The 22,373-nt window shown below is 48.4% G+C and overlaps 1 protein-coding gene across 7 annotated transcripts; it reads left to right on the plus strand.

Annotated features, from left to right (window-relative positions):
- The first annotated feature begins 1,196 nt into the window (after positions 1-1,196).
- Positions 1,197-11,063, plus strand: FTSJ1 (FtsJ RNA 2'-O-methyltransferase 1). Of its 7 annotated transcripts, none has more exons than XM_058712632.1 (13): positions 1,197-1,476; positions 3,296-3,440; positions 3,695-3,764; positions 3,869-3,959; positions 4,291-4,369; positions 5,971-6,023; positions 6,109-6,162; positions 6,249-6,351; positions 6,455-6,538; positions 7,228-7,331; positions 7,418-7,615; positions 7,823-7,864; positions 10,481-11,063. In XM_058712632.1, exons 2-12 carry the CDS (start codon positions 3,320-3,322, stop codon positions 7,853-7,855), a joined length of 990 nt encoding a protein of 329 aa, XP_058568615.1. In that variant the 5' UTR covers positions 1,197-1,476; positions 3,296-3,319; the 3' UTR covers positions 7,856-7,864; positions 10,481-11,063. The 7 variants fall into 7 exon arrangements, with proteins under 7 accessions (XP_058568615.1, XP_058568614.1, XP_058568617.1 ...); XM_058712631.1 differs by having other exon boundaries at positions 1,198-1,476; positions 3,282-3,440; XM_058712633.1 differs by lacking the exon at positions 1,197-1,476 and adding an exon at positions 1,496-1,628 and having other exon boundaries at positions 3,282-3,440.
- Positions 11,064-22,373: the final 11,310 nt, after the last annotated feature.

Consider the following 22,373-nt stretch of genomic DNA (forward strand, 5'->3'; position numbering starts at 1 on the left):
ACTAGTGGATGTTATACGTCACTATATTTCTATGTAATCACATACATATCAAGCAGCACATATGTTTATATACCTAATGTAATCTATATTCTCGCTATATATCTACAACCTGGGGATAATTACAGTAACTTCTTCATATGGTTGTTATAAGGATTAAAATGAGTTCAAGGAAAGAATACAGCAGTGCACTGGAGCCAAGCACAGGTTTGCAGATTGCTTGTTCCATTTTCAGGAATCCTGTCAACCCGTTGGTAAAGAGCTATTGTTTAAAATGAAATAATATAAACTTACAATTAAATAAATTAGTTTTTTTAAAAGGTGATATTCAAAACTCGTCACTTCCTGATTATTTTACTACATTTCATTCTTTATGCTCTTGAGGAAATTTACCCCTATTTGAACTGTATGGTAGAAATATTACATAATGGTGCACTACCGCCATCTCTTCCGAACTCTGTGTTCCGTGACTACACTTTGGTAATTTAAAATCTGACAAGACGATACTATGGAAACCATGTAAACCTGGCAAATGTGAGAAATCAGGGCTTCCCCCCCTTTCCCCCCGCCCAGAGAATCGCTTGTTAGCCATTTACCAGCACATCACTAAGAGCACTTTAGGTGCTTTGGCACATTGTAAACGCTATAATGAATGTTTCCATTATTCTATTTGCTTGTGCACTGGGTCGCATGATCTTTTTTTGTGGGTTGAAGTTCAAAACGTTTGAAGAACACAGAATTACAAAAAGACAGACGCTGTGCTAAAGTACACGCATTTAATCCTCCCAATAACTCTGTGAAGCCTGTATTAGTGATCCCCATTTTACAGAGGGAGAAACTGAAGTTCTGAAAGGGTACAACTGAAGCAGCGCTATGAATTGGCTGACGTGGATTCGAATTTTGGCGCACAGCGGCTTCAGCGATTTCGCGCACTAAATTAACGCACTTTCCTCACTCTCACGTTTGCGATCCTAGCAGTAACTTCACCTCGCGCCACGCCTAAAAGGAATGGGTGCCATCGTGCTCGTTGCATCTTGGGAAATGTAGTCCCCAGTGAACCCGATGGTCCAAAAACACGAGGGGCGGGGAGTAAAGCGATCTTAGCCTTGGAACACGAGAAGAGTCCGTTCTTGAGCCTCGCGACATTTCGGCGTCCCGGTGCGCGATTTCAGCGGCTTGGGTCTTGCCCGTTGCATGCTGGGAACGGCAGTCCGCGAGACCGGCTACGTCGACGCAAGATGACGGGGCTCACGTCGTACGTTCAGGTTGGTCCCGCGTCGCGCCGGAGCCTTCGCGTTCCGCGATGACAGGCCCCCACGCTGTGGGGGCCGTTAGGCATGCGCGACAGGCATTCGGGTTGACTGAGAACACAAATTGAATCAGCCTTGCGACTTCTGGCCGGTGTGCGCTCTCGCCGAGGCTCGGGCTGCTCACGGACCGGTCTCCTTCGTCCCCCTTCTCCCCACTCCGAAAGCTAAGGTAGGCCCTGGGGTGCGGAGGATGGGGGTCCAGGCCGAGACGGTTGAGGCACACCTGCTCTGTCCCGCCGACGAGGGAAGGAGAGAAGTTCGCTTTCCGTGCTGCAGCCGCGTAGTCTGGGCGCCTGGTGCCGGGTGGGCTCCAGACCCAAGGTTTGTCTTTAGAAGGGAACCGCTGTGCGGGGTGGACGGAGGGGTGAGGGTGGGGGCTCAGGGGTCCAGATATCGGCGGAGCCTCCTTGAGTGGCGTCCGGTGGTCCCAATGGGGACATGGACATTGAGGTAATGATGCGAGATCCGGAGTGTGGCCAGAGGACTGTTTAACGGAGGGGGCGGGTAGGTCGCATGAGAGTAATGAAGGTCTGATGGGCGTGTTACCGGGGAATCAGTGGGGGGCTAATAGGAGTGTTTTAGTCAACATGCTCACGGGGGCAGGGGTGTGTTCATTGATTAACGAAGGGATGGTAGAATGGACAACTAGAAAGAAAGTGGATGATTGGAGGTAGATGGGGTGTGATCTGTGATCCCTGAGGGATTGCTGGACGTGCTGTATTAAACAGGTTCATGAAGAGCGGCAGGCGATAGTAATCAAAAGGATAATGGTGAAGCAGTGGAGGGATAATAGAGGCCAGTGGGAGTCATGATCAAGGAACTAATGGGGTCAGTGATCAAAGAAAAGTGAATGAGAGGTTGAAGGTGGGTTGTAGTCACTGGCTTTAGGTAACCACAGCATGATAATTGTGGAATTAATGGGAACAGAGTGAGCAAAGGGAGGGTAATAGTAAGCTGCTGGGTGTGGTCATCAAGTGATGATTGATTGGGCGCTTGGGTGGCTCAGTTGGTTAAGCATCTGACTCTTGGTTTTGGCTCACATGATCTCACAGTTCATGGGTTCGGGCCCCACGACAGGTTCTTCACTGACAGCGGGGAGCCTGCTTGTGAATCTCTGTCTCCCTCCCTCTCTGACCCTCCCTGGCTTGTGCGCTCGCTCGCTCTCAAAAAAAGAAATAAAAATTTAAACTTAAAAAAGTGATTATTGAGGGGTCAAGGTGGGCATTGAGGGAGAATGGGGAACTGATGGATGGTCATCAGGGATTAACGTGGTAATGAAGGGATTGCAGGGGACTAATGGTGTGATGTATGAGGGATCAATTGGAGGGCTGAGTTAATGGGAGCTGATAAATCATAGTCACCGAGAGCTTAATGGGGAGTTAATAGGCCATGATCCTCTATGTATTAATGGAGGTTGATAAAGATGTAGTAATAAAGGAGTTACTGGGGACCTAATCATTTTGGGATTAATGGAGAATGGTGTGGAGAGAGATTAAGGGGGTGAGGAGTACAAGGAGGTAGTATTAGGATAACGAGGGTGAAAGCAAGGGATTGACAGCGGGATGATAGGGCTGTGTGAATCTAGGGGCCATGAAGACAGCTGGGGAGATGGTCAGTGAGATGTTAATGGTGGGTGGAGAAGGGTTCAAAGTGAGAGTTGTGGGGCTAAGTGTGTGCAGCATGGGTGGCAGCAGTGGGAGGTCAACAGGGTCAGTAATGGGTCATCTAGAAGTGTTGGGCTTGGGGGATCTGTGGGGTGAGTGGGGGGATCTTTGAGGGAGCAGTAGAGCCTTAGAACTCAGTGATGGGGTCCCTCGGGCCTTGTGAGGTCAGTGGGGTCAGTGACCGGGCTCCACTTTTCCCATCTGCTGAGTGATTTGTCATGGGGCTCATGGGGAGTTTGTGTGGTTCTCACTGCCCTGCAGAAATAGGTGGTAGCCCACTCACCCAGTTACTGATATAGGGCGGCATCAGCTTACTGTTGGCAGGTCCCTGGGCAAACAGCGTGTGAGATGGGACGGACATCAAAGGACAAGCGGGATGTCTACTACCGCCTGGCCAAGGAGAATGGCTGGCGTGCCCGCAGTGCCTTCAAGCTGCTACAACTTGATGAGGAATTCCAACTCTTCCAAGGTCCCCACCTGGCGGGCGAGTCACTGGGGGATGGGGTGGGCAAAGGGAATGGACAAGTGGGCCATGTCTGCAGAGCTTCCTGTGGTAGGTGGGCTGACGTGGAGAGTCTGTGGGACAGGGGACAGGTAGGAAGAGGGACAGGTGCTTGAAAGGAGTTGGGCATGGATAGAATGTGGGAGAGGGGTGAACTTTGCAGGGCTCGGGGTTGGGGAGGTGGGTGCAACTGACCACTACACCTTCCTGTGTGTGCTCAGGCGTGACACGGGCAGTTGACCTGTGTGCAGCCCCGGGCAGCTGGAGCCAGGTGCTGAGCCAGAAAATTGGGTGAGTGTGGAGTCCCAGATGGGGTGGCCGGGAGGAGAGGGTAGGCCAGGTCAGGGATGAGCCAGGAGTGAAAACCGGGTTGACATGGGCCATGCTGTCTGCAGGGGTCAGGGCTCCGGCCATGTGGTGGCTGTGGACCTTCAGGCGATGGCTCCATTACCAGGTGTGTTACAGATCCAAGGGGACATCACCCAGGTAAGAGCATGGCTGGGGGTGTTGGGGTATATGTGGGGCGAGAGCCCCTCCAACCTGGGGGCTATGGAGAGTGGAAAAGAAAGAGCAAGAGAGCATAACCTGAGAGAACCCAGAGAGAGCGTAACAGTGGAGAAACAAGATCCGGCAGGTCGTCATTGCAGAGACAGCCAGAAATGACAGTACTAGGTCCCGAGAGATGGAGCCCAGTCTTAGACCGGCAAAGCCTGAGGGTCTGGCTGACCCAGGGTTGCTGGCTAGGGCCATGGGCAGGTGGGGTAAGAGGGCTGCGGACAGGGGGCCTGGGACCACTCATCCTCCCTCTCTTCCATAGCTGTCCACTGCCAAGGAGATCATCCAGCACTTTGAGGGCTGCCCCGCGGACCTAGTGGTGTGCGACGGGGCTCCCGATGGTAAACAGCAGGGGTTGGGAGGCCAGGCGGGGGCCCTGTGTGTGTCCTCCTCTGTGGCTCCCACCTCTGTTGGCTTCTTCACTATTTCAGCTACTCCCTGCCTCTCCCCTCTACTCTCAGCTGTTCCCCGCATCTAGTAATTTCTCCCTACACCTGCTTCCTGGTCTCTGCCTCTCTCTCCACACCGTACCATTTTGGTTTTGTCTGTTATCTCCCCTTCCCTTTGCTCATCTCTCACCTGCAATTGTCTATTTCTATTGTACTATGTGTTCATTCATTTTTTTTCAATCAGCCATTCATTCAGTGCACATTTATTGAGCGCCCATTGTGTGTCGGGCACTGTTCTACACGTGGGAAAAATATTTGTGAATAAAATTCTAATCTGATCTCATAGACCTGATGTTCTAGTGGAAGCAGATGGAAAACAAACAAATGATAGCCATGTAGCATGTGAAGAGGTGAGTGGTACCATGAGGAAATCAATGAAAAGGAGGAGGAGACAGGAAGTGCCTGTTGGAATTTTAAGTAAAGTGGATGGGAAGGCCCCCCCACCCTGACTTTAACACAGAGACCTAAAGGAGGTGAGACAGTAGGTCAAGGGCATATCTGGAGAAAGAACAATCTGGGCAAGAGGACCAGTCAGTGCAGAGTCCCCAAGGTAGGAGCGTGTTGGGCATGTATGAGGAATAGCAAGGATATCAGTGTGGTTGGATCAGAGTGAGGGGAGAGTGGTAGGAGGTGAGGTCAGAGAGGTGACGGAGGGCAAGATCCTGTGTGGGTCCTTGTGGGCCACAGTGAGGACTGTGGCTTTTTCACTGAGATGAGAGCTCGGAGGAAACCAGGAGAGGGTTGTGAGCAGAGGAGGGCCATGCCTGACTCAGGTTGTAACAGGATCCCTTTGGCTGCTGTGAACAGTGTGAGGGTCGAGGGTGCAAGGAGGAGGCCACAGCAGTAGTCCAGGGAAGCGATGACAGTGGTAGCGGTGGCGGAGACAGGAAGAGGGTTGATCCAGGAGATCTTTTGAAAGTACAGCCGACCAGACTTGCTAATATTTGAACGTGGATGTGAGGAAAGAATGGAAGGTGTATGGTACTAAGGCTTTTGGCTGGAACAGCTGGAAGGATTGGATGAGGTGGGGAAGATGGTGTAAGGAGTGGAGTTTGAGCAGGCAGGTCAGGAGTCTGGTCTTGGACATGTTGAGTCTGATCTATAGTCAGGCGTTCAGGGGAGCAGTCTGGGTTGGAGGTAGAAGTGATGGTAATGGTACTCGTGTAGGAGTGCCTGGCTGGCTCAGGCAGTAGGGCGTGCGACTCTTGATCTCGGGGTTGTAAGTTCGAACCCCATGTTGGATGTGGAGATTACTTTAAAAAATAAAATCTTTGAAAACAAATTAATGATACTTATGTGTAAGGTTGTTTTGAAAATTAAAATGAGTAAGGGTTAGGAGGTCAAAATAAGCCTCCAGTTGGCAGATATTACTTTGCAAGCAGAACCTTAGCAGTGAAAGAGCCTGGGATATGCTTTTAGCATTCTGACTTCTCTGGGACAGGAAGATGGCCAGAACTGGATGGCTCCCCCTAACACTGTTCCTCTTGCCGCAGTAACTGGCCTCCACGATGTTGATGAGTATATGCAGGCCCAGCTCCTCCTAGCTGTGAGTAACCTTGGCTGCCCCTGCCTCAGTTTGGACCCCTCATGCCCGTCTCCACCTCAGCCTTAGCCATTTGTCCCACCCACAGGCTCTGAACATTGCTACACACGTCTTGAAGCCAGGGGGCTGCTTTGTAGCCAAGGTAAGTCTCAGAGAACCTGGTGAGGGGTCAAGAGAGGTCCTCGAGGGCCGCCCTCGTGCCTTCATCTCTGCCTCCTCCCCCTACAGATCTTCCGAGGCCGGGATGTGACCCTGATCTACAGCCAGCTGCGTGTCTTCTTCTCCAGTGTGCTGTGTGCCAAGCCCAGGAGCAGCCGCAACTCCAGCATAGGTCAGTGGGGTGGAAAGGCCGGGCAGGTGGATTCGCGTCTTGGGGACACATCCTGTGCAGGGCAGAGGCAGCAGTCTCCCCTCACTCCACCTTCCACCCACAGAGGCCTTCGCTGTCTGTCAGGGTTATGACCCCCCTGCGGGCTTCCTTCCGGACCTGACTAAGCCCCTGCTGGACCACTCATACGGTGAGAGCCAGAGCCCTGGGCCTCTCCCGGGGGAGACTTCTGCCCGCTTATGGAATTTCTATCTCAGGAGGGCCCTCAGCCCCACCCCTTGGTGGAAACTTACCCTTTGTTGAAATTCTGTCCCAAGATGATCCTTAGCCCCACTGTGTGGTAGAAATTCCACCCCTGTATGGATGTTTTGTCCTAGGAGGACCTTCATCCTGGTCCTCTAAGGGTTACTCTCAGGTCTGGTGAACATTCTGTCCTGAGTCCTGCCCCAGTGGAGATTCCTCCTACCTCAGATTCTAGCCTAGGAAGACTCGGTCATGCCCGCAGGTGGATACTGCACCCCTGCATAAGAATTTTGCCCCGAGAGAGTCTTCAGCCTGGTCCACAGTGGGAAAAGGCACAGAGTCTGCTCTTAACTTAAGCACACTTGAGTGAGACAGAGTTCAGGCAGCGTATGGTAGAATGGCAGGTGGATATAAGTGCAGTGTGAGGAAAGCAGGGGAAGGTGATATTTTAGAACAGGTGATCATGGAGGGCTTTCCTAAGGAGGTAATCTGAACCAAATGAAGTATTCCTGGTGAAGGAGTGTGAGAGTAGCTGGTAGATACATGGGGAAGACTCCGTACCCTTGCTGCAGCCCAAGTCCTAACTGGTCCCAGGCATCCCAGCCCTGTCCTGTCTTATTTCTCCCTGCTTGTCAGATCCAGACTTCAACCAATTAGATGGACCCACTCGCATCATTGTGCCATTTGTGACCTGTGGGGACCTGAGCTCCTATGATTCAGACCGCAGTTACCCACTGGACGTGAGTGCCTGACCAACAGTAGGTGGATGGGGGCTCTGTCCTAGGTTCCCAGGTCCTCACTGTCCCCCCACCATGTGTCCCTGCAGCTGGAGGACGGCTCAGAGTACAAGTACACTCCACCCACGCAGCCCCCCATCTCACCACCGTACCAGGAGGCGTGCACGTTGAAGAAGAAAGGGCGGCTGGCCAAGGAGATCCGCCCCCAGGACTGCCCCATCAGCACTGTAGACTCGATGCCCCAGCCCCTGGCTGCTCCACAGCACCACACCCTGCTGCCCTCTGAGGTCTGGAAACACGTGTCCCTGAGCGCAGTGACACCCCCCCCCCCCGGCTTTAACTGCACCTTGTTCTACGCCCAGATCACATGGTTTCTGGGGCCAAAACACTCCTCCCTGCCTCCTAAGAGCTATAAAAATCAGTGGGTAAGACCAAGTCTACTGAATGGAAAAGCTTAGGCAAGTATCTGAGTCCTTTTTCTTTTTCTTGGGTAGGTGGAAGACAATGGAATGAATTGTTCGCCTTAATACATTCAGGTAAATTTGCCTTTTTATCTAAGAGTTTGAGTAAAGGGCACCTTCAAGAAAAAGCTCAGTAAAATTTCACCTTTGAAATTTTTACTTCGATTGGTAAGATTTCAGTCAGCCAGCCTTTACAAAGTACCTGATGCTGTGTGTCAGGAACTGCTTTAAGCATTTTACATATTGAGGCATTGAGTAAACATTTATTAAGCACATGCTGTTTGCTGGGCATTGTTCCAGGTTAGGAGATAAAGCAGGGAACAAAACAGGCAAAACTCCTGGCCCTCGTGGATCTTCTAGATTGGGAAAGAGGTAACAAAAACAGCTTATGAGTGCAGGAGTTTCTACACATGCATACACATGGACACACCCACTACATACACACATATATACATACATACACATTTATAGCTCACATTTCCCTGTAGCTTGAATTGTAACATTGTATATATACACAGGTGTATTATACACACACACACACACACACACACACACATACATATATGAAGGTAATATGGGATATGAAATTTTTTTTAAGTTTTTTTATTTTGAGAGAGCATGAGCAGGGGAGAGGCAGAGAGAGGGAGAGAGAGAATCCCAAGCAGGCTCCACACTGTCAGCACAGAGCCCGACACGGGGTTTGAATGAGTCAGATGCTTATCCAGCTGAGCCACCCAGGCACCCCTGAATATGTTTTTAAATAAAGTAGGGTAAAGAGAATCAGGAATTCTAGGAGTGCCAGTTTGCAGCTTTTAAAAGGGTTGCCACAGAAGGGCTCGCTGAGGTAATGTCTGAGCAAAGACCTGAAGGAAGGTGAGGCAGGGGATCTGTGTGTTTATCTAGGGGAAGAGCGTTCCACGGAGAGGAAATAGCACATCCAAAGACCCTGAGGTGGAACCATGCCTGGTGTGTGAGGCAGCAGTGAGGGGCCAGTTTGCCTGTAGCAGAGTGGGCTAAACCTGTCTGTGCTGGAGGACTTCTCATCCTCGGGAAGTCATGTTAGAGGAAGTCCCTTTCTGACACTGGCATAGCAGGTTTTTAGACCAAGTCTTCTGTTAAAAAAAAGAAATGAGAGGTGCCTGGGTGGCTCAGTCACTTAAGCGTCCAACTCTTGATTTCAGCTCAGGTCATGATCTCATGGTGCATGAGCTCGAGCCCCACCTCAGGCTCCGCACTAATGGGCTCTAATTTAATGACACAGAGCCTGCTTGGGATTCTCTCTCTCTCTCTCTCTCTCTCTCTCTCAAAAATAAATAAATGAAATTTAGAATCCTTTTTTAAAAAAAGAAGCAAAAAGGATACCTTTTTAAAAATGAAACAGTGAATCACAGTGGGAAAACATTATTTACCATCCCTATATATAATATCCTCTATATTAAAAAGCTCCTATAGGGGCACCTGGGTGGCTCGGTGGCTTAAGCGTCTGACTTCAGCTTAGGTCATGATCTCACAGTTCACAAGTATAAGCCCCACATAGGGCTCTGTGCTGACAGCTCAGAGCCTGGAGCCTTCTTCGGATTCTGTGTCTCCCTCTCTCTCTGTCCCTCCCCCACTCACTCTCATAAAATTTCTCTGTCTCTCTTTCTCTCTCAAAAATAAAATATTTAAAAAAATTTTTTTGAAGAAAATAGAATAGCTAACAAGCACATCAAAAGCTGTCTCTCAGAGAAATGCAAGCTAAAACTAAGATGATTGGCAATACTAAGTGTCTGGAAGAACATGCAACAATGGAAACCCTCACATATACCAGTGGCAGCATAAAATGGTATGGCCACCATGGGAAATTGTTAGCCATTGTCTAAAGCTACATGTGTGCTAGTTCCACTCCTGAGAGATAAGTACTGGAATTCCTAGCGGGCACTATTTGTACCCCCAGACTAGACAGAGCCCAAACATCCATTGACTATAGAATGGATCATTAAATCATAGTATATTCAGGAGCCCCTGGGTGGCTCAGTCAGTTAAGCAGCTGACTTCAGCTCGGGTCATGATCTTGCGGCTCGTGAGTTGGAGCCCCACATCAGGCTCTGTGCTGACAGCTTGGAGACTGGAGCCTGCTTCGGATTCTGGGTCTCCCTCCCTCTCTGCCCCTCCCCCACTCACACTCTGTCTCTCTCTTTCAAAAATAAATAAACATTGGGGCGCCTGGGTGGCGCAGTCGGTTAAGCGTCCGACTTCAGCCAGGTCACGATCTCGCCGTCCGTGAGTTCGAGCCCCGCGTCAGGCTCTGGGCTGATGGCTCAGAGCCTGGAGCCTGTTTCCGATTCTGTGTCTCCCTCTCTCTCTGCCCCTCCCCCGTTCATGCTCTGTCTCTCTCTGTCCCAAAAATAAATTTTAAAAAAAAAAAATAATAAATAAATAAATAAATAAATAAACATTAAAAAAATAAATCATGGTATATTCACAGCAGAGAAGTACACAGCAATGAAAATGAACATTCTTACAGCTATAAAAAAATAACACCATGTCACTCATTAAACTGAACGTATATAAAACATTTGTGTATTTGTTAAGGTTCACAATAGAAATGGGGGAAAAGTCACAAAACTGTTAGTACCTGCACAAACGATCATTACAGTAGAAGAAAGTGGGAAATGTACTTTTTAAAACTTTCTTTCTCCTTGGTTTTAGTTAGCTGGCAATCTGATATAACTCGGAAGCTGTTTGCTGTCAGGAAAATGAGAACTGGCATTGATGAACTTGTTTTCAAAAATCTCATCATCGGGTCCTGAGCATCCGAGTGGGAACCTGCAACAACCACCATGAACACAGCAAGGAAAGAAACATCACGGAACGCCTGTCTGTGCTGCAGAGGGTATTCTTGAGCCAGGTCTTGCCTCCTCTCTCAGTCTTTCCAGGGGCATCCTGGTTACGTCCAGAATTCACCCCCAAAACAGGGATTCTTAACCCGGATAGAAATCAGGGGTATCTGTGAACATAACGGTGGAAAATATTACATCTTTATTTTCACTAATACTGAACTGAAATTTCACTAATATAACTGAAATGTAGCTTTACCCCCAAATACAAATGCTGGCAACAATTCACAATACTAAAAGCAGTGCCTGTACCTTCCCACCAATACAAATCAGTTCCTTTTTAATGTTGAGGTTTTTGCAGGCATCTTGAAATCCTGTTCACGTTTATCACTACTTTGAATTATAGAAGATCTTATAATTTGATGTTCTAATAAAAAAGTCAATATATTACTGTATCCCAGTATTGTTTCATTTGAATATATATAGTAATATTTTCCCATTGAGGTATAGTTGACAATAACATTATATAAATTTAAAGTATACAACTGAATTTGATACATACCTAACAGTAAGTTAACATGCATCACCTCATGGTTACAGATTATTTTCTTGTGATAGGAGCTTTTAAGATCTACTCTCTTAGTGGCCAAAATGAACAAATCAGGAGACTATAGATGCTGGAGAGGATGTGGAGAAACGGGAACCCTCTTGCACTGTTGGTGGGAATGCAAATTGGTGCAGCCACTCTGGAAAGCAGTGTGGAGGTTCCTCAGAAAATTAAAAATAGACCTACCCTATGACCCAGCAATAGCACTGCTAGGAATTTACCCAAGGGATACAGGAGTGCTGATGCATAGGGGCACTTGTACCCCAATGTTTATAGCAGCACTCTCAACAATAGCCAAATTATGGAAAGAGCCTAAATGTCCATCAACTGATGAATGGATAAAGAAATTGTGGTTTATATACACAATGGAATACTATGTGGCAGTGAGAAAAAATGAAATATGGCCTTTTGTAGCCACGTGGATGGAACTGGAGAGTGTGATGCTAAGTGAAATAAGCCATACAGAGAAAGACAGATACCATATGTTTTCACTCTTATGTGGATCCTGAGAAACTTAACAGAAACCCATGGGGGAGGGGAAGGAAAAAAAAAAAAGAGGTTAGAGTAGAAGAGAGCCAAAGCATAAGAGACTGTTAAAAACTGAGAACAAACAGGGTTGATGGGGGGTGGGAGGGAGGGGAGGGTGGGTGATGGGTATTGAGGAGGGCACCTTTTGGGATGAGCACTGGGTGTTGTATGGAAACCAATTTGACAATAAATTTCATATATTGAAAAAATAAAAAAAAGATCTACTCTCTTAGAACCTTTCACATATACAATATTGATAATTCTAGTCACTATGAAGTACATTATATCCCTGAACTTATATGTATAACTCCAAGTTTGTACCTTTTTTGACTACCTTCACCCATTTTGCCCCCTGTCCCTGGTGACCACTGATTTGTTGTATGTTTCCTTGAGTTTGGTTTTTTTAGATTCCACATGTAAGTGAGATCTTCACTTCCCAGTATTTGTCTTTCTCTGACTTACTTCACTTAGCACAATGCCCTCCAGGTCCATCTGTGTTGTCACAAATGGCAGGATTTCTTTCCTTTTTATGGCTAGATAATATTCCATTGTATATATAAATACATACACCACACTTTCTTTATCCATTCATCTGTCCACAGACACCTAGGTTGTTTCCATAATTTGGTTATAAGATCCCCTATTAAAGATGTCAGAAAGGGGGCACCTGGGTGGCCCAGTCGTTTAAGCATCCGATTTTGGCTGAGGTCATGATTTCACAGTTCATGGATTCGAGCCCCACGTCTGGCTGTCTGCTGTCAGTGTAGAGCCTGCTTCGGATCCTCTGTCTCCCTCTCTGCCCCTACCCTGCTCACTCTCTTTCTCTCAGAAATAAACATTTAAAAAAAAAAAAGATGTCAGAAAGCCTTGATTGCAGTGCTGAATTTCTACAATTTAGCAAACAGGAGCTGACAAACTCACCAGCTACAAACTCATCAGAGCCTGGTTCTGCCTGTATCTTTACTCCTGTATCTTCAGAAACACGTTCTCTGTCCATGCCTCCGTTCAGTGGCCTCAGGACCACGCACATCCCAGTCGGTGACCCTAGATGTTTCTGTGTGACCCTAAGGATGTCCATACTGAGTCTGTAATGCCAGATGTCGGGGGTGGGGGACACACTATGGAATGTTAACCCAGGAGTTTTGTCACCCAAGCAGTGTGACCCCAGAAGTGTATGACAAAAGTGTCCTCACAACAGCCTATGTGACCACAGCAGTATCCACACCCATTACCGCACAAATTCAACATGTCTACACTAGAATCTGAGGCCCCAGGAGTGCAAACCTATCCCCATCACCCCAAGAGTATCCATCTAATCCAGGGGTATAGGGACACCTGGGTGACTCAATCGGTTAAGCATCCAACTTCAGCTGAGGTCACAATCTCGTGGTTCATGGGTTCGAGTCCTGCGTCGGGCTCTGTGCTGACAGCTCAGAGCCTGGAGCCAGTTTCAGATTCTGTATCTCCCTCTCTCTCTGTCCCTTCCCTGCTTGCACTCTGTCTCACTCTCTCAAAAATAAACATTAAAAAAAATTAAATTTCCAGGAGTGTAAACACACCAGCCTTTGGGACCTGGCGGGTATCTGCATCTCAGGCTCTGTGTCCCTAGTTGTGTCCACCCCCATCTGTGTGACATCCAACATATACACACGCAAGTTCCTGTGATGAGAGCAATGCCCAGTCCCCAGAATGTGTGACCCAGCGATTTCCACACCCCTGAGTGTGTGGCTCAGGAAGGACCAGCCTGACCCAGGCCCGGTCTCTGCCTTCGAGAGCACCCCGTCTGGCCCTGAGTGTGGATACCCTAGCCTTACAACTCCAGGGCTGTCCACGCCTGTCGATGTGACCAAAGCCAGTTTATTCACAGAGGTATGTGTACCCCATGCCACGTGTCCTCAGTTGAGCCTTTACCTTAATCTGACTCCTGGAGTATTTCCACCCCAGTCTGTGATGATAGTTTATTTTCCAGTCTGTGAACCTAGGCTTGCCATGACCCGATCTGTGTCGCCCCAAAAGGGCACACACCCCAGTCTGACCACTAGTTTGTCAGTTCCTTGGACTGTGTGACAACAATGGATATCCGTTCCCCAGTCTATGTCACCTCAGGGGTCACCACACCTCAGTCATCGTCTCCCCAGGGGCGTCTACAACGCAGTTCATGTCACCACAAGGTTATGTGCACTCCAGTCCGTATGATACCTGGAGTAATCAAAAACAGTCTCTGTGACCCTCTAAGTGTCCAGATCCCAGAGCTCGTGACCACAGAGTTGTGAAAACTCCAATCTGACCACAGATGTGCCCCCTGCCGAGTATGTCAGTCTGTGGTAGTGCCCACACCCCAGTGACCTCACCAATGGTCATATGTCAGCCTTTGTCACCACAGGAGTGTTCCTCCACATGTGATCCCGGGAATCCCCAGACCCCAGTGTGTGTCCTCAGGAACATACCCCCATCTGTGTTACTGCAGAATTGTTCACACCCCAGCCTGTCACCATGGGCTTTCCACCTCCCGGTCAGTGTCCCCTAGGAGTGATCATTCCCCAGACCTTGAAATGCCAGAAGTGTCCACACCCCAGGCTGTGTCACCCCAGGAGGGCCCACAGCCAGCCTGTTTCTCTGGAAATGTCCACACAATAGCCTGTCTGTGTAACCCCAGGATGATCAACTTTCTGTGTGACCACAAGAGTAGCCACCACCCAGTCTTCGTGTCCCAAGGGTGGCATACTCTTACCTGTGTGACTCCCAGGGTTTTTACACCCTAGGCTGTATGGTCAAACAAGTCTCCACGCCCCAAACTCTGACACCGGGGAGTCACTCCCTGGTCTACAACTCTAGGATTGTTTCCACACGTCAGTCTCTGTGGCCCCAAATTCATTCACTATATTGTGTGTGTGGCCACAGGAGTGTCCATTTCCCAGTCTGTGTGACTCTGGGAGTAGCCAAGCTCCAGTCTGTATGATTCCAGGAGTGTCCACATCCCAAACAATGTGAGCAAGGGGGTGTCTACACCCCAGTACGTGGAACCACGAACATGTTCTCTTCCGTGTCTCTATGACCACGGATGAGTCCCGGTCGTGTCCACATCCCAATGTTTGACTACAGAAACCTCCACAGCCCAGCCCGTGTGACCCCAGGACTGTCTACCCACTCAGTGTGAATCCAGAAGTGGCAACAGCTTTGCCTTATGTGACCAAAGGTGTTTCCACACCGCAGTCTCAGTGGCACCATGAGTGTGTTCATGTCAAACTGTGATCACAGAGGTGTCCACACTTCAGCCTGGGGGACACCACAGGTGTCTGCAGCTCAGCCTGGGATGTTCCAGGAGTGGTTTTGCCCCAGTCCAGACACTTCAGGAGTGTCTCCCCGCCCAAGTCTCCATGACCTGAGTGTGTCCACACCTAAGTTTCTGTGACAGAAGCTATGTCCAATCCTGAGTGTATTTGACTCCAGTGTTGTCCAAACTGCACAGCGTCCAGCACAGTGTTGTGCACACCCCAGTCTGTGTGGCCTCATGAAGGTGTGCTCCCATCAGGACGACCACAGGCGTATGAAATTCCTCCCACCAGGATGACCAACCTGTAATGACTGGTGGGTCCACACTCCAGTCTAGGTGACCCAGAGAGGACACCCCCCCCAATCTGGGGGACCAAAGAAGTCTCCACATCCCAGTATGTGTGGCCACAGGGTTGACGATCTCCCATTCAGTGTGACCAGAGGAGTACCCACGCAAAATTCTGTGTGACCACAGGAGTGCCCACCCCCCATCTGTGTGTCTCGAGAGACATCTCTGCTCCAGTTAGTGTCATCCCAATAGAGTCCACACCACAAGCTGTGTGACCACAAGAGTGTCCATGGCCAAGCCTATGATAATCCAGGAGTATCCATGCCACAGCCATTTGGCCACAGTGGCATCTACCTCCCAGTTCATGCATCTTCAGCAATGTCCTTGTCCTAGTTTGTGACCCTAGGCATCTCCAGAGCCCAGAATTTGTGTTTTTTTTAAAGTTTATTTATTTTCAGAGGGGGGGGCACAGAGAGAGGGGGACAGAGGATATGAAGCGGGCTCCACAGACAGCAGAGAGCCTGATGTGGGGCTTGAACTCACGAACTGGGAGATCATGAGCAGAGCAGAAGTCAGTCGTTCAACCAACTGAGCCACCCAGGTGCCCCAGACCCCACAATTTGTGATTGAGTGTGTCCAAAGTTGTGATTGAGTGTGTCCAGAAGATACCAGATCATAGTCCATGTGACCCCAGGAGTGTCCACACCCCTAACGAGGTGATCTAAGAGGTGTCCAAACTCATCTGTGTGATGCCAATGTTGTCCACACGCCACTCTGTATGGCACCAAAAATGTCCACGTACCAATCCCTAGACTCTAAGAGAACACATCTCAGTCTGTGACACTTTAGGAATAGCCACACCCCATTCTGTGTGACTTTAGCCATGTCCACATCCCAGTCTGGGTGACCCCTAAAGCCTCCACATCCTAATGTGTGACCCCAGGAGGGACCAAATCTAGTCTCTGTGACCCTAGGAGGTCCACACTCCAATCAGTATGTCCCCAGGGTTGCTTACACCCAAATCTAGTGACTTCATGAGTGTCTACACCACCATATGTTTGATCCTGGGAGGGTCCCCCCACGACTGTGTGACCCTGAGAGGATCCATACACAAATCAGTGTGACCCTAGAAGGAGTCATGTCTGGAGGAAGAGTGATCCAAACAAAGGGAAAAGCCTGTGCAAAGGCCCTGAGGTGGGAGCATTCTAGGTACATTAGAGGAACAGAGAGGAGACCAGTGTGGTGGGAGCAGAGTGAGTGCAGGGGCCAGTGGCAGGAGGTGAAGTTGGAGAGGTGACAAGGGCTGGGACTGGAGAGCCTTGTAGGCCACAAAAAGGACTTTTGCTTTTTCTCGGAGAGATGGAAACACAGCAAAGGTCTGAGCAGAGGAGAGCTGAGGGCTGACTTGGGTTGTAACAGAAGCCTCTGGCTGCTGTGAGGACGGACTGAAGCCCCCGAATCAGATCAGAGATGAGGCTGATCTGTGAAGGGCAGTGGCCCCAGGGGCCAGCACCAGAACCACTTGACAGGTTTCGCCAGGTTTCTATGTAGTAGAGTTCCAGCCCTCCTCCTGTTCTCCAGAAATGGGAGAAGCCATGGGGACTGAGTGAAGATGACCTCAGTATAAGACCTTAGGTCAGCCCTGCCTTTCCCCAGGTCCCGGGTTTTCCCCTTTGGCAGATGAGTATAAATCTTTCCTTCCCTGCCAGTCTCTCCTGAGATTCTCTACTCACCAATTCTCTCCAACCACACCAACCTCCTTGACGTTCCTCAAATACACCAAGCACTATTCCCACCTCAGGGCCTTTGCACCTGTCATTGCCCCTGTACCTGGACACTTTTTCCAAGATATATAGGTAGTTCACAGTTACATGGCTGCCCCCTTCATTTTCTTTTCTTTGCTTAAAGATCATCTCGGGAAGCCTTCCCTGACTATGCAGAACAGCACCCCATCCCTCTCTAACCCTGCATCTTGCCTTGTTTTCTTCACAGCACTTAGCACTTCCTAATAATAAACATCTACTTGTCAAGTCACCCAGGGCCCTGAGTGTAGCCACCAGGGAGGCGGGGTACACAGGGCATACACAGGTGGAATTTTGAAGGGACCATTTACGGAGGTACAAGGAGGGTTCAAGAAACCAATCGCGCTGCTGAGCTGCCTCAAGACTGGCAGTGGAGGAGTGCTGTGACCATTCCTAGGCTTGAGAGGGCAGGAAAGGAAACAGTGTTCCTGATCCCTAGGGGAAGCTGGAGCCCAGCGCTGACCGGTGAGCACCTGGCTTTCTGTGTCCTCCCACTGTCCAGTTACCTGCCAAGGCCTCTCAGGCCAACTCAGTTGGAAGCCAGCTATGGCAGACTCCAGCTGATAAAGTTCACACAGTCAACCTCTTGGGACACAGAGCAGGGGAAGGAGGGAGAATGGACTGGGAGACAAATGGAATATCCAGCAGCTTAATTTAGTGTTTTCTATCACCTATCAAATAATACCAAGTGGGGCGCCTGGGTGGCTCAGTTGGTTAAGCGTCTGACTTCGGCTGAGGTCATGATCTCGAGGTTCGTGAGTTTGAGTCCCGCATCGGGCTCTGTGCTGATGGCTCGGAGCCTGGAGCCTGCTATGGATTCTGGGTCTCCCTCTCTCTCTGCCCCTCCCCCACTCGCAGTCTGTCTCTCTATCCCTCAAAAATAAATAAACATTAAAAGAATTATATAAATAATAATAATAATAATAATACCGAGTATGGGAAGTCCCTGAAGGACAGGGGTTTGTATGTGTTGTCTTTCCTTCTGTGTTTTTAGTACCTAAAGCTGTACCAGGCACATAGTAGGTTCTTTTATTTTTAATTATTTTTTTAATTTTATGTTTATTTTTGACAAAGAGAGAGAGAGAGTGTGAGTGGGGGAGGGGCAGAGGAAGAGGGGGAGACAGAATCCCAAACAGGCTCCAGGCTCTGAGTTGTCAGCACAGAACCTGATGCGGGGCTCAAACTCATGGACCACGAGATCATGACCTGAGCCAAAGTCGGCCACTCAACCGACTGAGCCACACAGATGCCCCATTTTTTTTTTTAGTTTTTTAAATGTTTATTTATTTTTGAGAGAGAGTGAGTGGGTGAGGGGCAGAGAGAGAGGGAGACAAAGGATCCAAGCAGACTCCTCACTGTCAGCACATGAGATCATGACCTGAGCAGAAGTCAGACGCTTAACCAACTGAGCCACCCCAGTGCTCCCATAGTAGGTTCTTAATAAATACTCACTGAAAGAATAAATGACATAAAATAATAGATATAAAAGTATAATGCAAAAGCGAAAGGATAAACCCCAGACAGGGAGAAAATATTTTCAAAATGCAGTTCTTGGCAAAGGACCAGTATCCAGAATATATAAAGAATTCCCACAGTTGTATAAATTGGTACAGCCACTGTGGAAGACAGTACAGAGTTTCCTCAAAAAATGAAAAATGGAAATACTATACACTGTAGTAATTCCGCTACTGGCTCTTTACCCAAAGAAAACAAAAACCTAAATTCTAAGAGATACACGCACCCCTATGATTACTGCAACATTATTTACAATAGCCAAGACACGGAAGCAGCCCAAGTGTCCATCCACAGATGAATGAATAAAGAAGATGCGGTGTATATGTACAATGGAATATATGCAGCCATAGAAAAGAATGAGATCTTGCCATTTGTGACAACACAGATGGACCTAGAGGGTATTATGCTAAGTGAAATAAGTCAGGGAAAGAAAAGTGCCATATAATTTCACTTATATGTGGAACCTTACAACAAAAGAAATCAACAACAAACACAAAGCAGAAGCAGACCCGTAAATACAGACAACAAACAGGTTGGTTGCCAGAGGGGTGGGGGTGGGAGGAAGGGCTAAATGGGTGAAAGGCAGTGGGAGGTACAGGCTTCCAGTTATGGAATGAATCACAGGAATGAAAGGCACAGCGTAGGGAATATAGTCAATGGCATTATAATAGCACTGTATGGTGACAGACTGTAGCTACCCTTGTGGTGAGCAGAGCATAACACGATCATTATGTTGCACACCTGAAATTAATGTTGCAATTTGTGTCAACTATACTACAATGCAAAAAGTAAATAAGGGGCTCCTGGCTGGCTCAGTCTGTACAGCATGCAACCCTTAATCTCGGGATCATGAGTTCAAGCCCCACGTTGGGCATGAGGCCTACTTAATAAAGAAATAAATACATAAATAGAAAATAATAAAAACAGAATTCCCACAATTCAATAAGAAAACCAAAAACCCAAGGGCGCCTGGGTGGCTGTCGATTGAGCATCCTACTTTGGCTCAGGTCATGATCTCATAGTTTGTGAGTTTGAGCCCTGCATCAGGCTCTGTACTGATAGCTCAGAGCCTGGAGCCTGCTTCAGATTCTGTGTCTCCCTCTCCCTCTGCCCTTCCCTTGCTCATGCTCTGTCTCTCTCTCCCTCTCAAAAATAAATAAAAACATTAAAAAAAAAAAAAAGAAAACCAACAACCCAATTTTTGAAATGTCCAAAGATTTGACCAGACACTGCACCAAAGAGGAAATACACATGACATTAACCTGTGAGAAGATGCTCTATATCATTAACCATTAGGGAAATGAAAAATAAAAACCACAATGAGATACATTGCACACTTATTAGAAGGACTAGACTGAAAAAAGCCTGACCATGCTAAGTGTTGGGGAAGATGAAACTCACCTACAGTGCTGGTGGGAATGTTAAATGGTACAGACACCTTGCAAAAACAGTTTGGTGGTTTCTCATAAAGTGAAACATACATTTTCCACACGATGCAGCAGTCCAACCCCTTGGTATTTATCCAAGAGAAATGAAAACATGTTCACACAAAAAACTGCACACTAGTAATTATAGTAGCTTTATTTGTAACCACTCCAAACTGAAACAACCCAAATATCCTTCTTTTTTCCATTTTTAAAGTTTTATTTATTTAAGTAATCTCCACACCCAGTGTGGGGCTATAACTCATGACCCCAAGATCAGGAGTCACATGCTCAAGGCTCCTGAGAGGCTCAGTCGGTTAAGCATACAACTCTTGGTTTGGGCTCAGGTCATGAGCTCACGGTTTTGTGGGTTCGAGCCTCGCATCAAGCTCTGGGCTGGCAGCACAGAGCCTGCTTGGGATTCTCTCTCTCTCCCTCTCCCTGCTCCTCCCCCACTCACGCTGTCTCAGTCTCTCTCAAATAATTTAATAAACTAAGGGGAAAAAAAAGAGTCGCATGCCCTTCTGACTCAAGGTAGCCAAGTGTCCCATCAAATCTCTTTCAATTGGCCAATAAACTAACAAATGGATACATCCTTACTTAGTACTCAGCAATGAAAAAACAGACTACTGATGCATACAACATAGAGGAATCTCAAATGCACTATGCTAAGTGAGGGAAGCCTGAATAATAAGGTTACGTACTGTGTGATTCCACTTACACGGCATGCTGGCAAAGCCAGAACTATGAGAGTAGCACCCAAAGCAGGGGTTTTAGGGTGGAGGGAGGGGCTGACTTCAACATGGTCACACAAGGAACTGTTCAGAGGGGAGAGAACTGCTCTGTGTCCCACTTGTGGTGCCAGTCAACTGACCATTTTTGTTTGTCAAGCCTCAGAGAATGGTATGGTACAAAGGGGGAAATTTTGCTGTATGTAAAATATACCTCAATTAGGGCGCCTGGGTGGCTCAGTCAGTTGAGTGTCTGACTCTTGATTTCGGCTCAGGTCATGATCCCAGAGTCGTGGGATCAAGCCCCACATCAAGCTCTGCATCGAGCATGGAGCCTCCGTGGGATTCTCTCTCTCTTTCTGTCTCTCTCTCTCTCTCTCTCTCTCTCTCTCTCTCTCTTTCTCTCTTTCTCTCTCAACACCTGGGTGGCTCAGTCGGTTAAACCTCTGACTCTTGGTTTTGGCTCAGGTCACGATCTTGTAGGTCATGAGTTTCAGCCCTGCATCAGGCTCTGCACTGGTAGTGAGTAGGGAAAGGGTTACATTAGGCAGGGAGAGAAAAGGGGCCTTGAGGGAGGCAGAATGCAGCTACACGTGGGAGGCTGAGAAAGTAGCAGCAGCCGCAGCAGCAGCAGCAGAGTTTGGGGAAGAAGAGGATGAGATAAATGTGTTCCCATTCCACCCGGGCTAGGTGCCATGCATGGAGTCTCACAAACTTTCTGATAAGGTCCCAAAAGCCAGGGACAGAAATCCCCAGCAGTTATTATAAAGTCAGGACCCCTCTCGCTCTTGAGAGCTTTGTACTTTCCCTCAATAAACTCTATGGCTCTGCTCGCTCTCTGTTGTCATCCATCTGTGAGATTCATCCTTCGACTCCGTGAGGCAAGGACCAGTGTCCCTCCCACCCTCCAGTAACATTTTGGTGCCGAGACCCTGGGACCGCCAGAGGGTAACAGTGGACTCTTTCCTTTCCTTTTCTGAACGCAGGATGTCCTTACCAAGACTCTCAAAACGAGGCACCTGTCGGCCAGTTAAAAGCAGGTCGTGTGGCCGCCAGTCTCGAGTCTCAGGCTTCTGGGTAAAGGTTGGTCAATCCCCCCTTGTGAAAGGGGAACGTTGGTCTAACCCTAACCAGTTCCCCTTTCTGCTCTTGGTTTATTCTTCCTTCCCCTGTCCTTCTTAAATGCCTTCTAAAACCTCTCCAACCCCAATGATCAATATGCTCCAGCAATTAGGGGCTCGTCTCACGGTCTGGAATCCCTCGTTATAACCGTGGCTCGTTCTCCACCAAACACCTGGGGATCTCTTGGGTGCAGCAGTTTCATAGGGGGCCCTACTGATTTTGTCACTTAGGGAGGAAATGCTGTTTGTGTAGCTGTCAGGACCTCCCCTTTAAAAGTGTCTCTCGTGAGAGTCTCGATGAAGCAGAGAGATCTTTCCCGTTTTTCTGTTGTTTGGGGAGACAAATGTTTTATTGTCAGATATGACTCAGTCTTCCGTGTGGTCAGTGCTCTAGGCTTGAATGCGAGCAGACAACATTTGGGTCATTTCCCCTCATGACAAGCTAGAAGCAGCTTACTATCGTCAAGTGTTTTGT

Source organism: Neofelis nebulosa, chromosome X (genome assembly GCF_028018385.1).
Source record: "Neofelis nebulosa isolate mNeoNeb1 chromosome X, mNeoNeb1.pri, whole genome shotgun sequence".
NCBI lineage: Eukaryota > Metazoa > Chordata > Mammalia > Carnivora > Felidae > Neofelis > Neofelis nebulosa.

What these genes read in the sequence shown, in the direction of transcription:
- FTSJ1 (XM_058712632.1), top strand. Translation starts at nt 3,320, where the DNA reads ATGGGACGGACATCAAAGGACAAGCGGGATGTCTACTACCGCCTGGCC. An exon ending in GGAATTCCAACTCTTCCAAG is followed by an intron (nt 3,441 to 3,694) that starts GTCCCCACCTGG and finishes GTGTGTGCTCAG; the next exon opens with GCGTGACACGGGCAGTTGAC. An exon ending in ACACCCTGCTGCCCTCTGAG is followed by an intron (nt 7,616 to 7,822) that starts GTCTGGAAACAC and finishes TTTCTTGGGTAG; the next exon opens with GTGGAAGACAATGGAATGAA.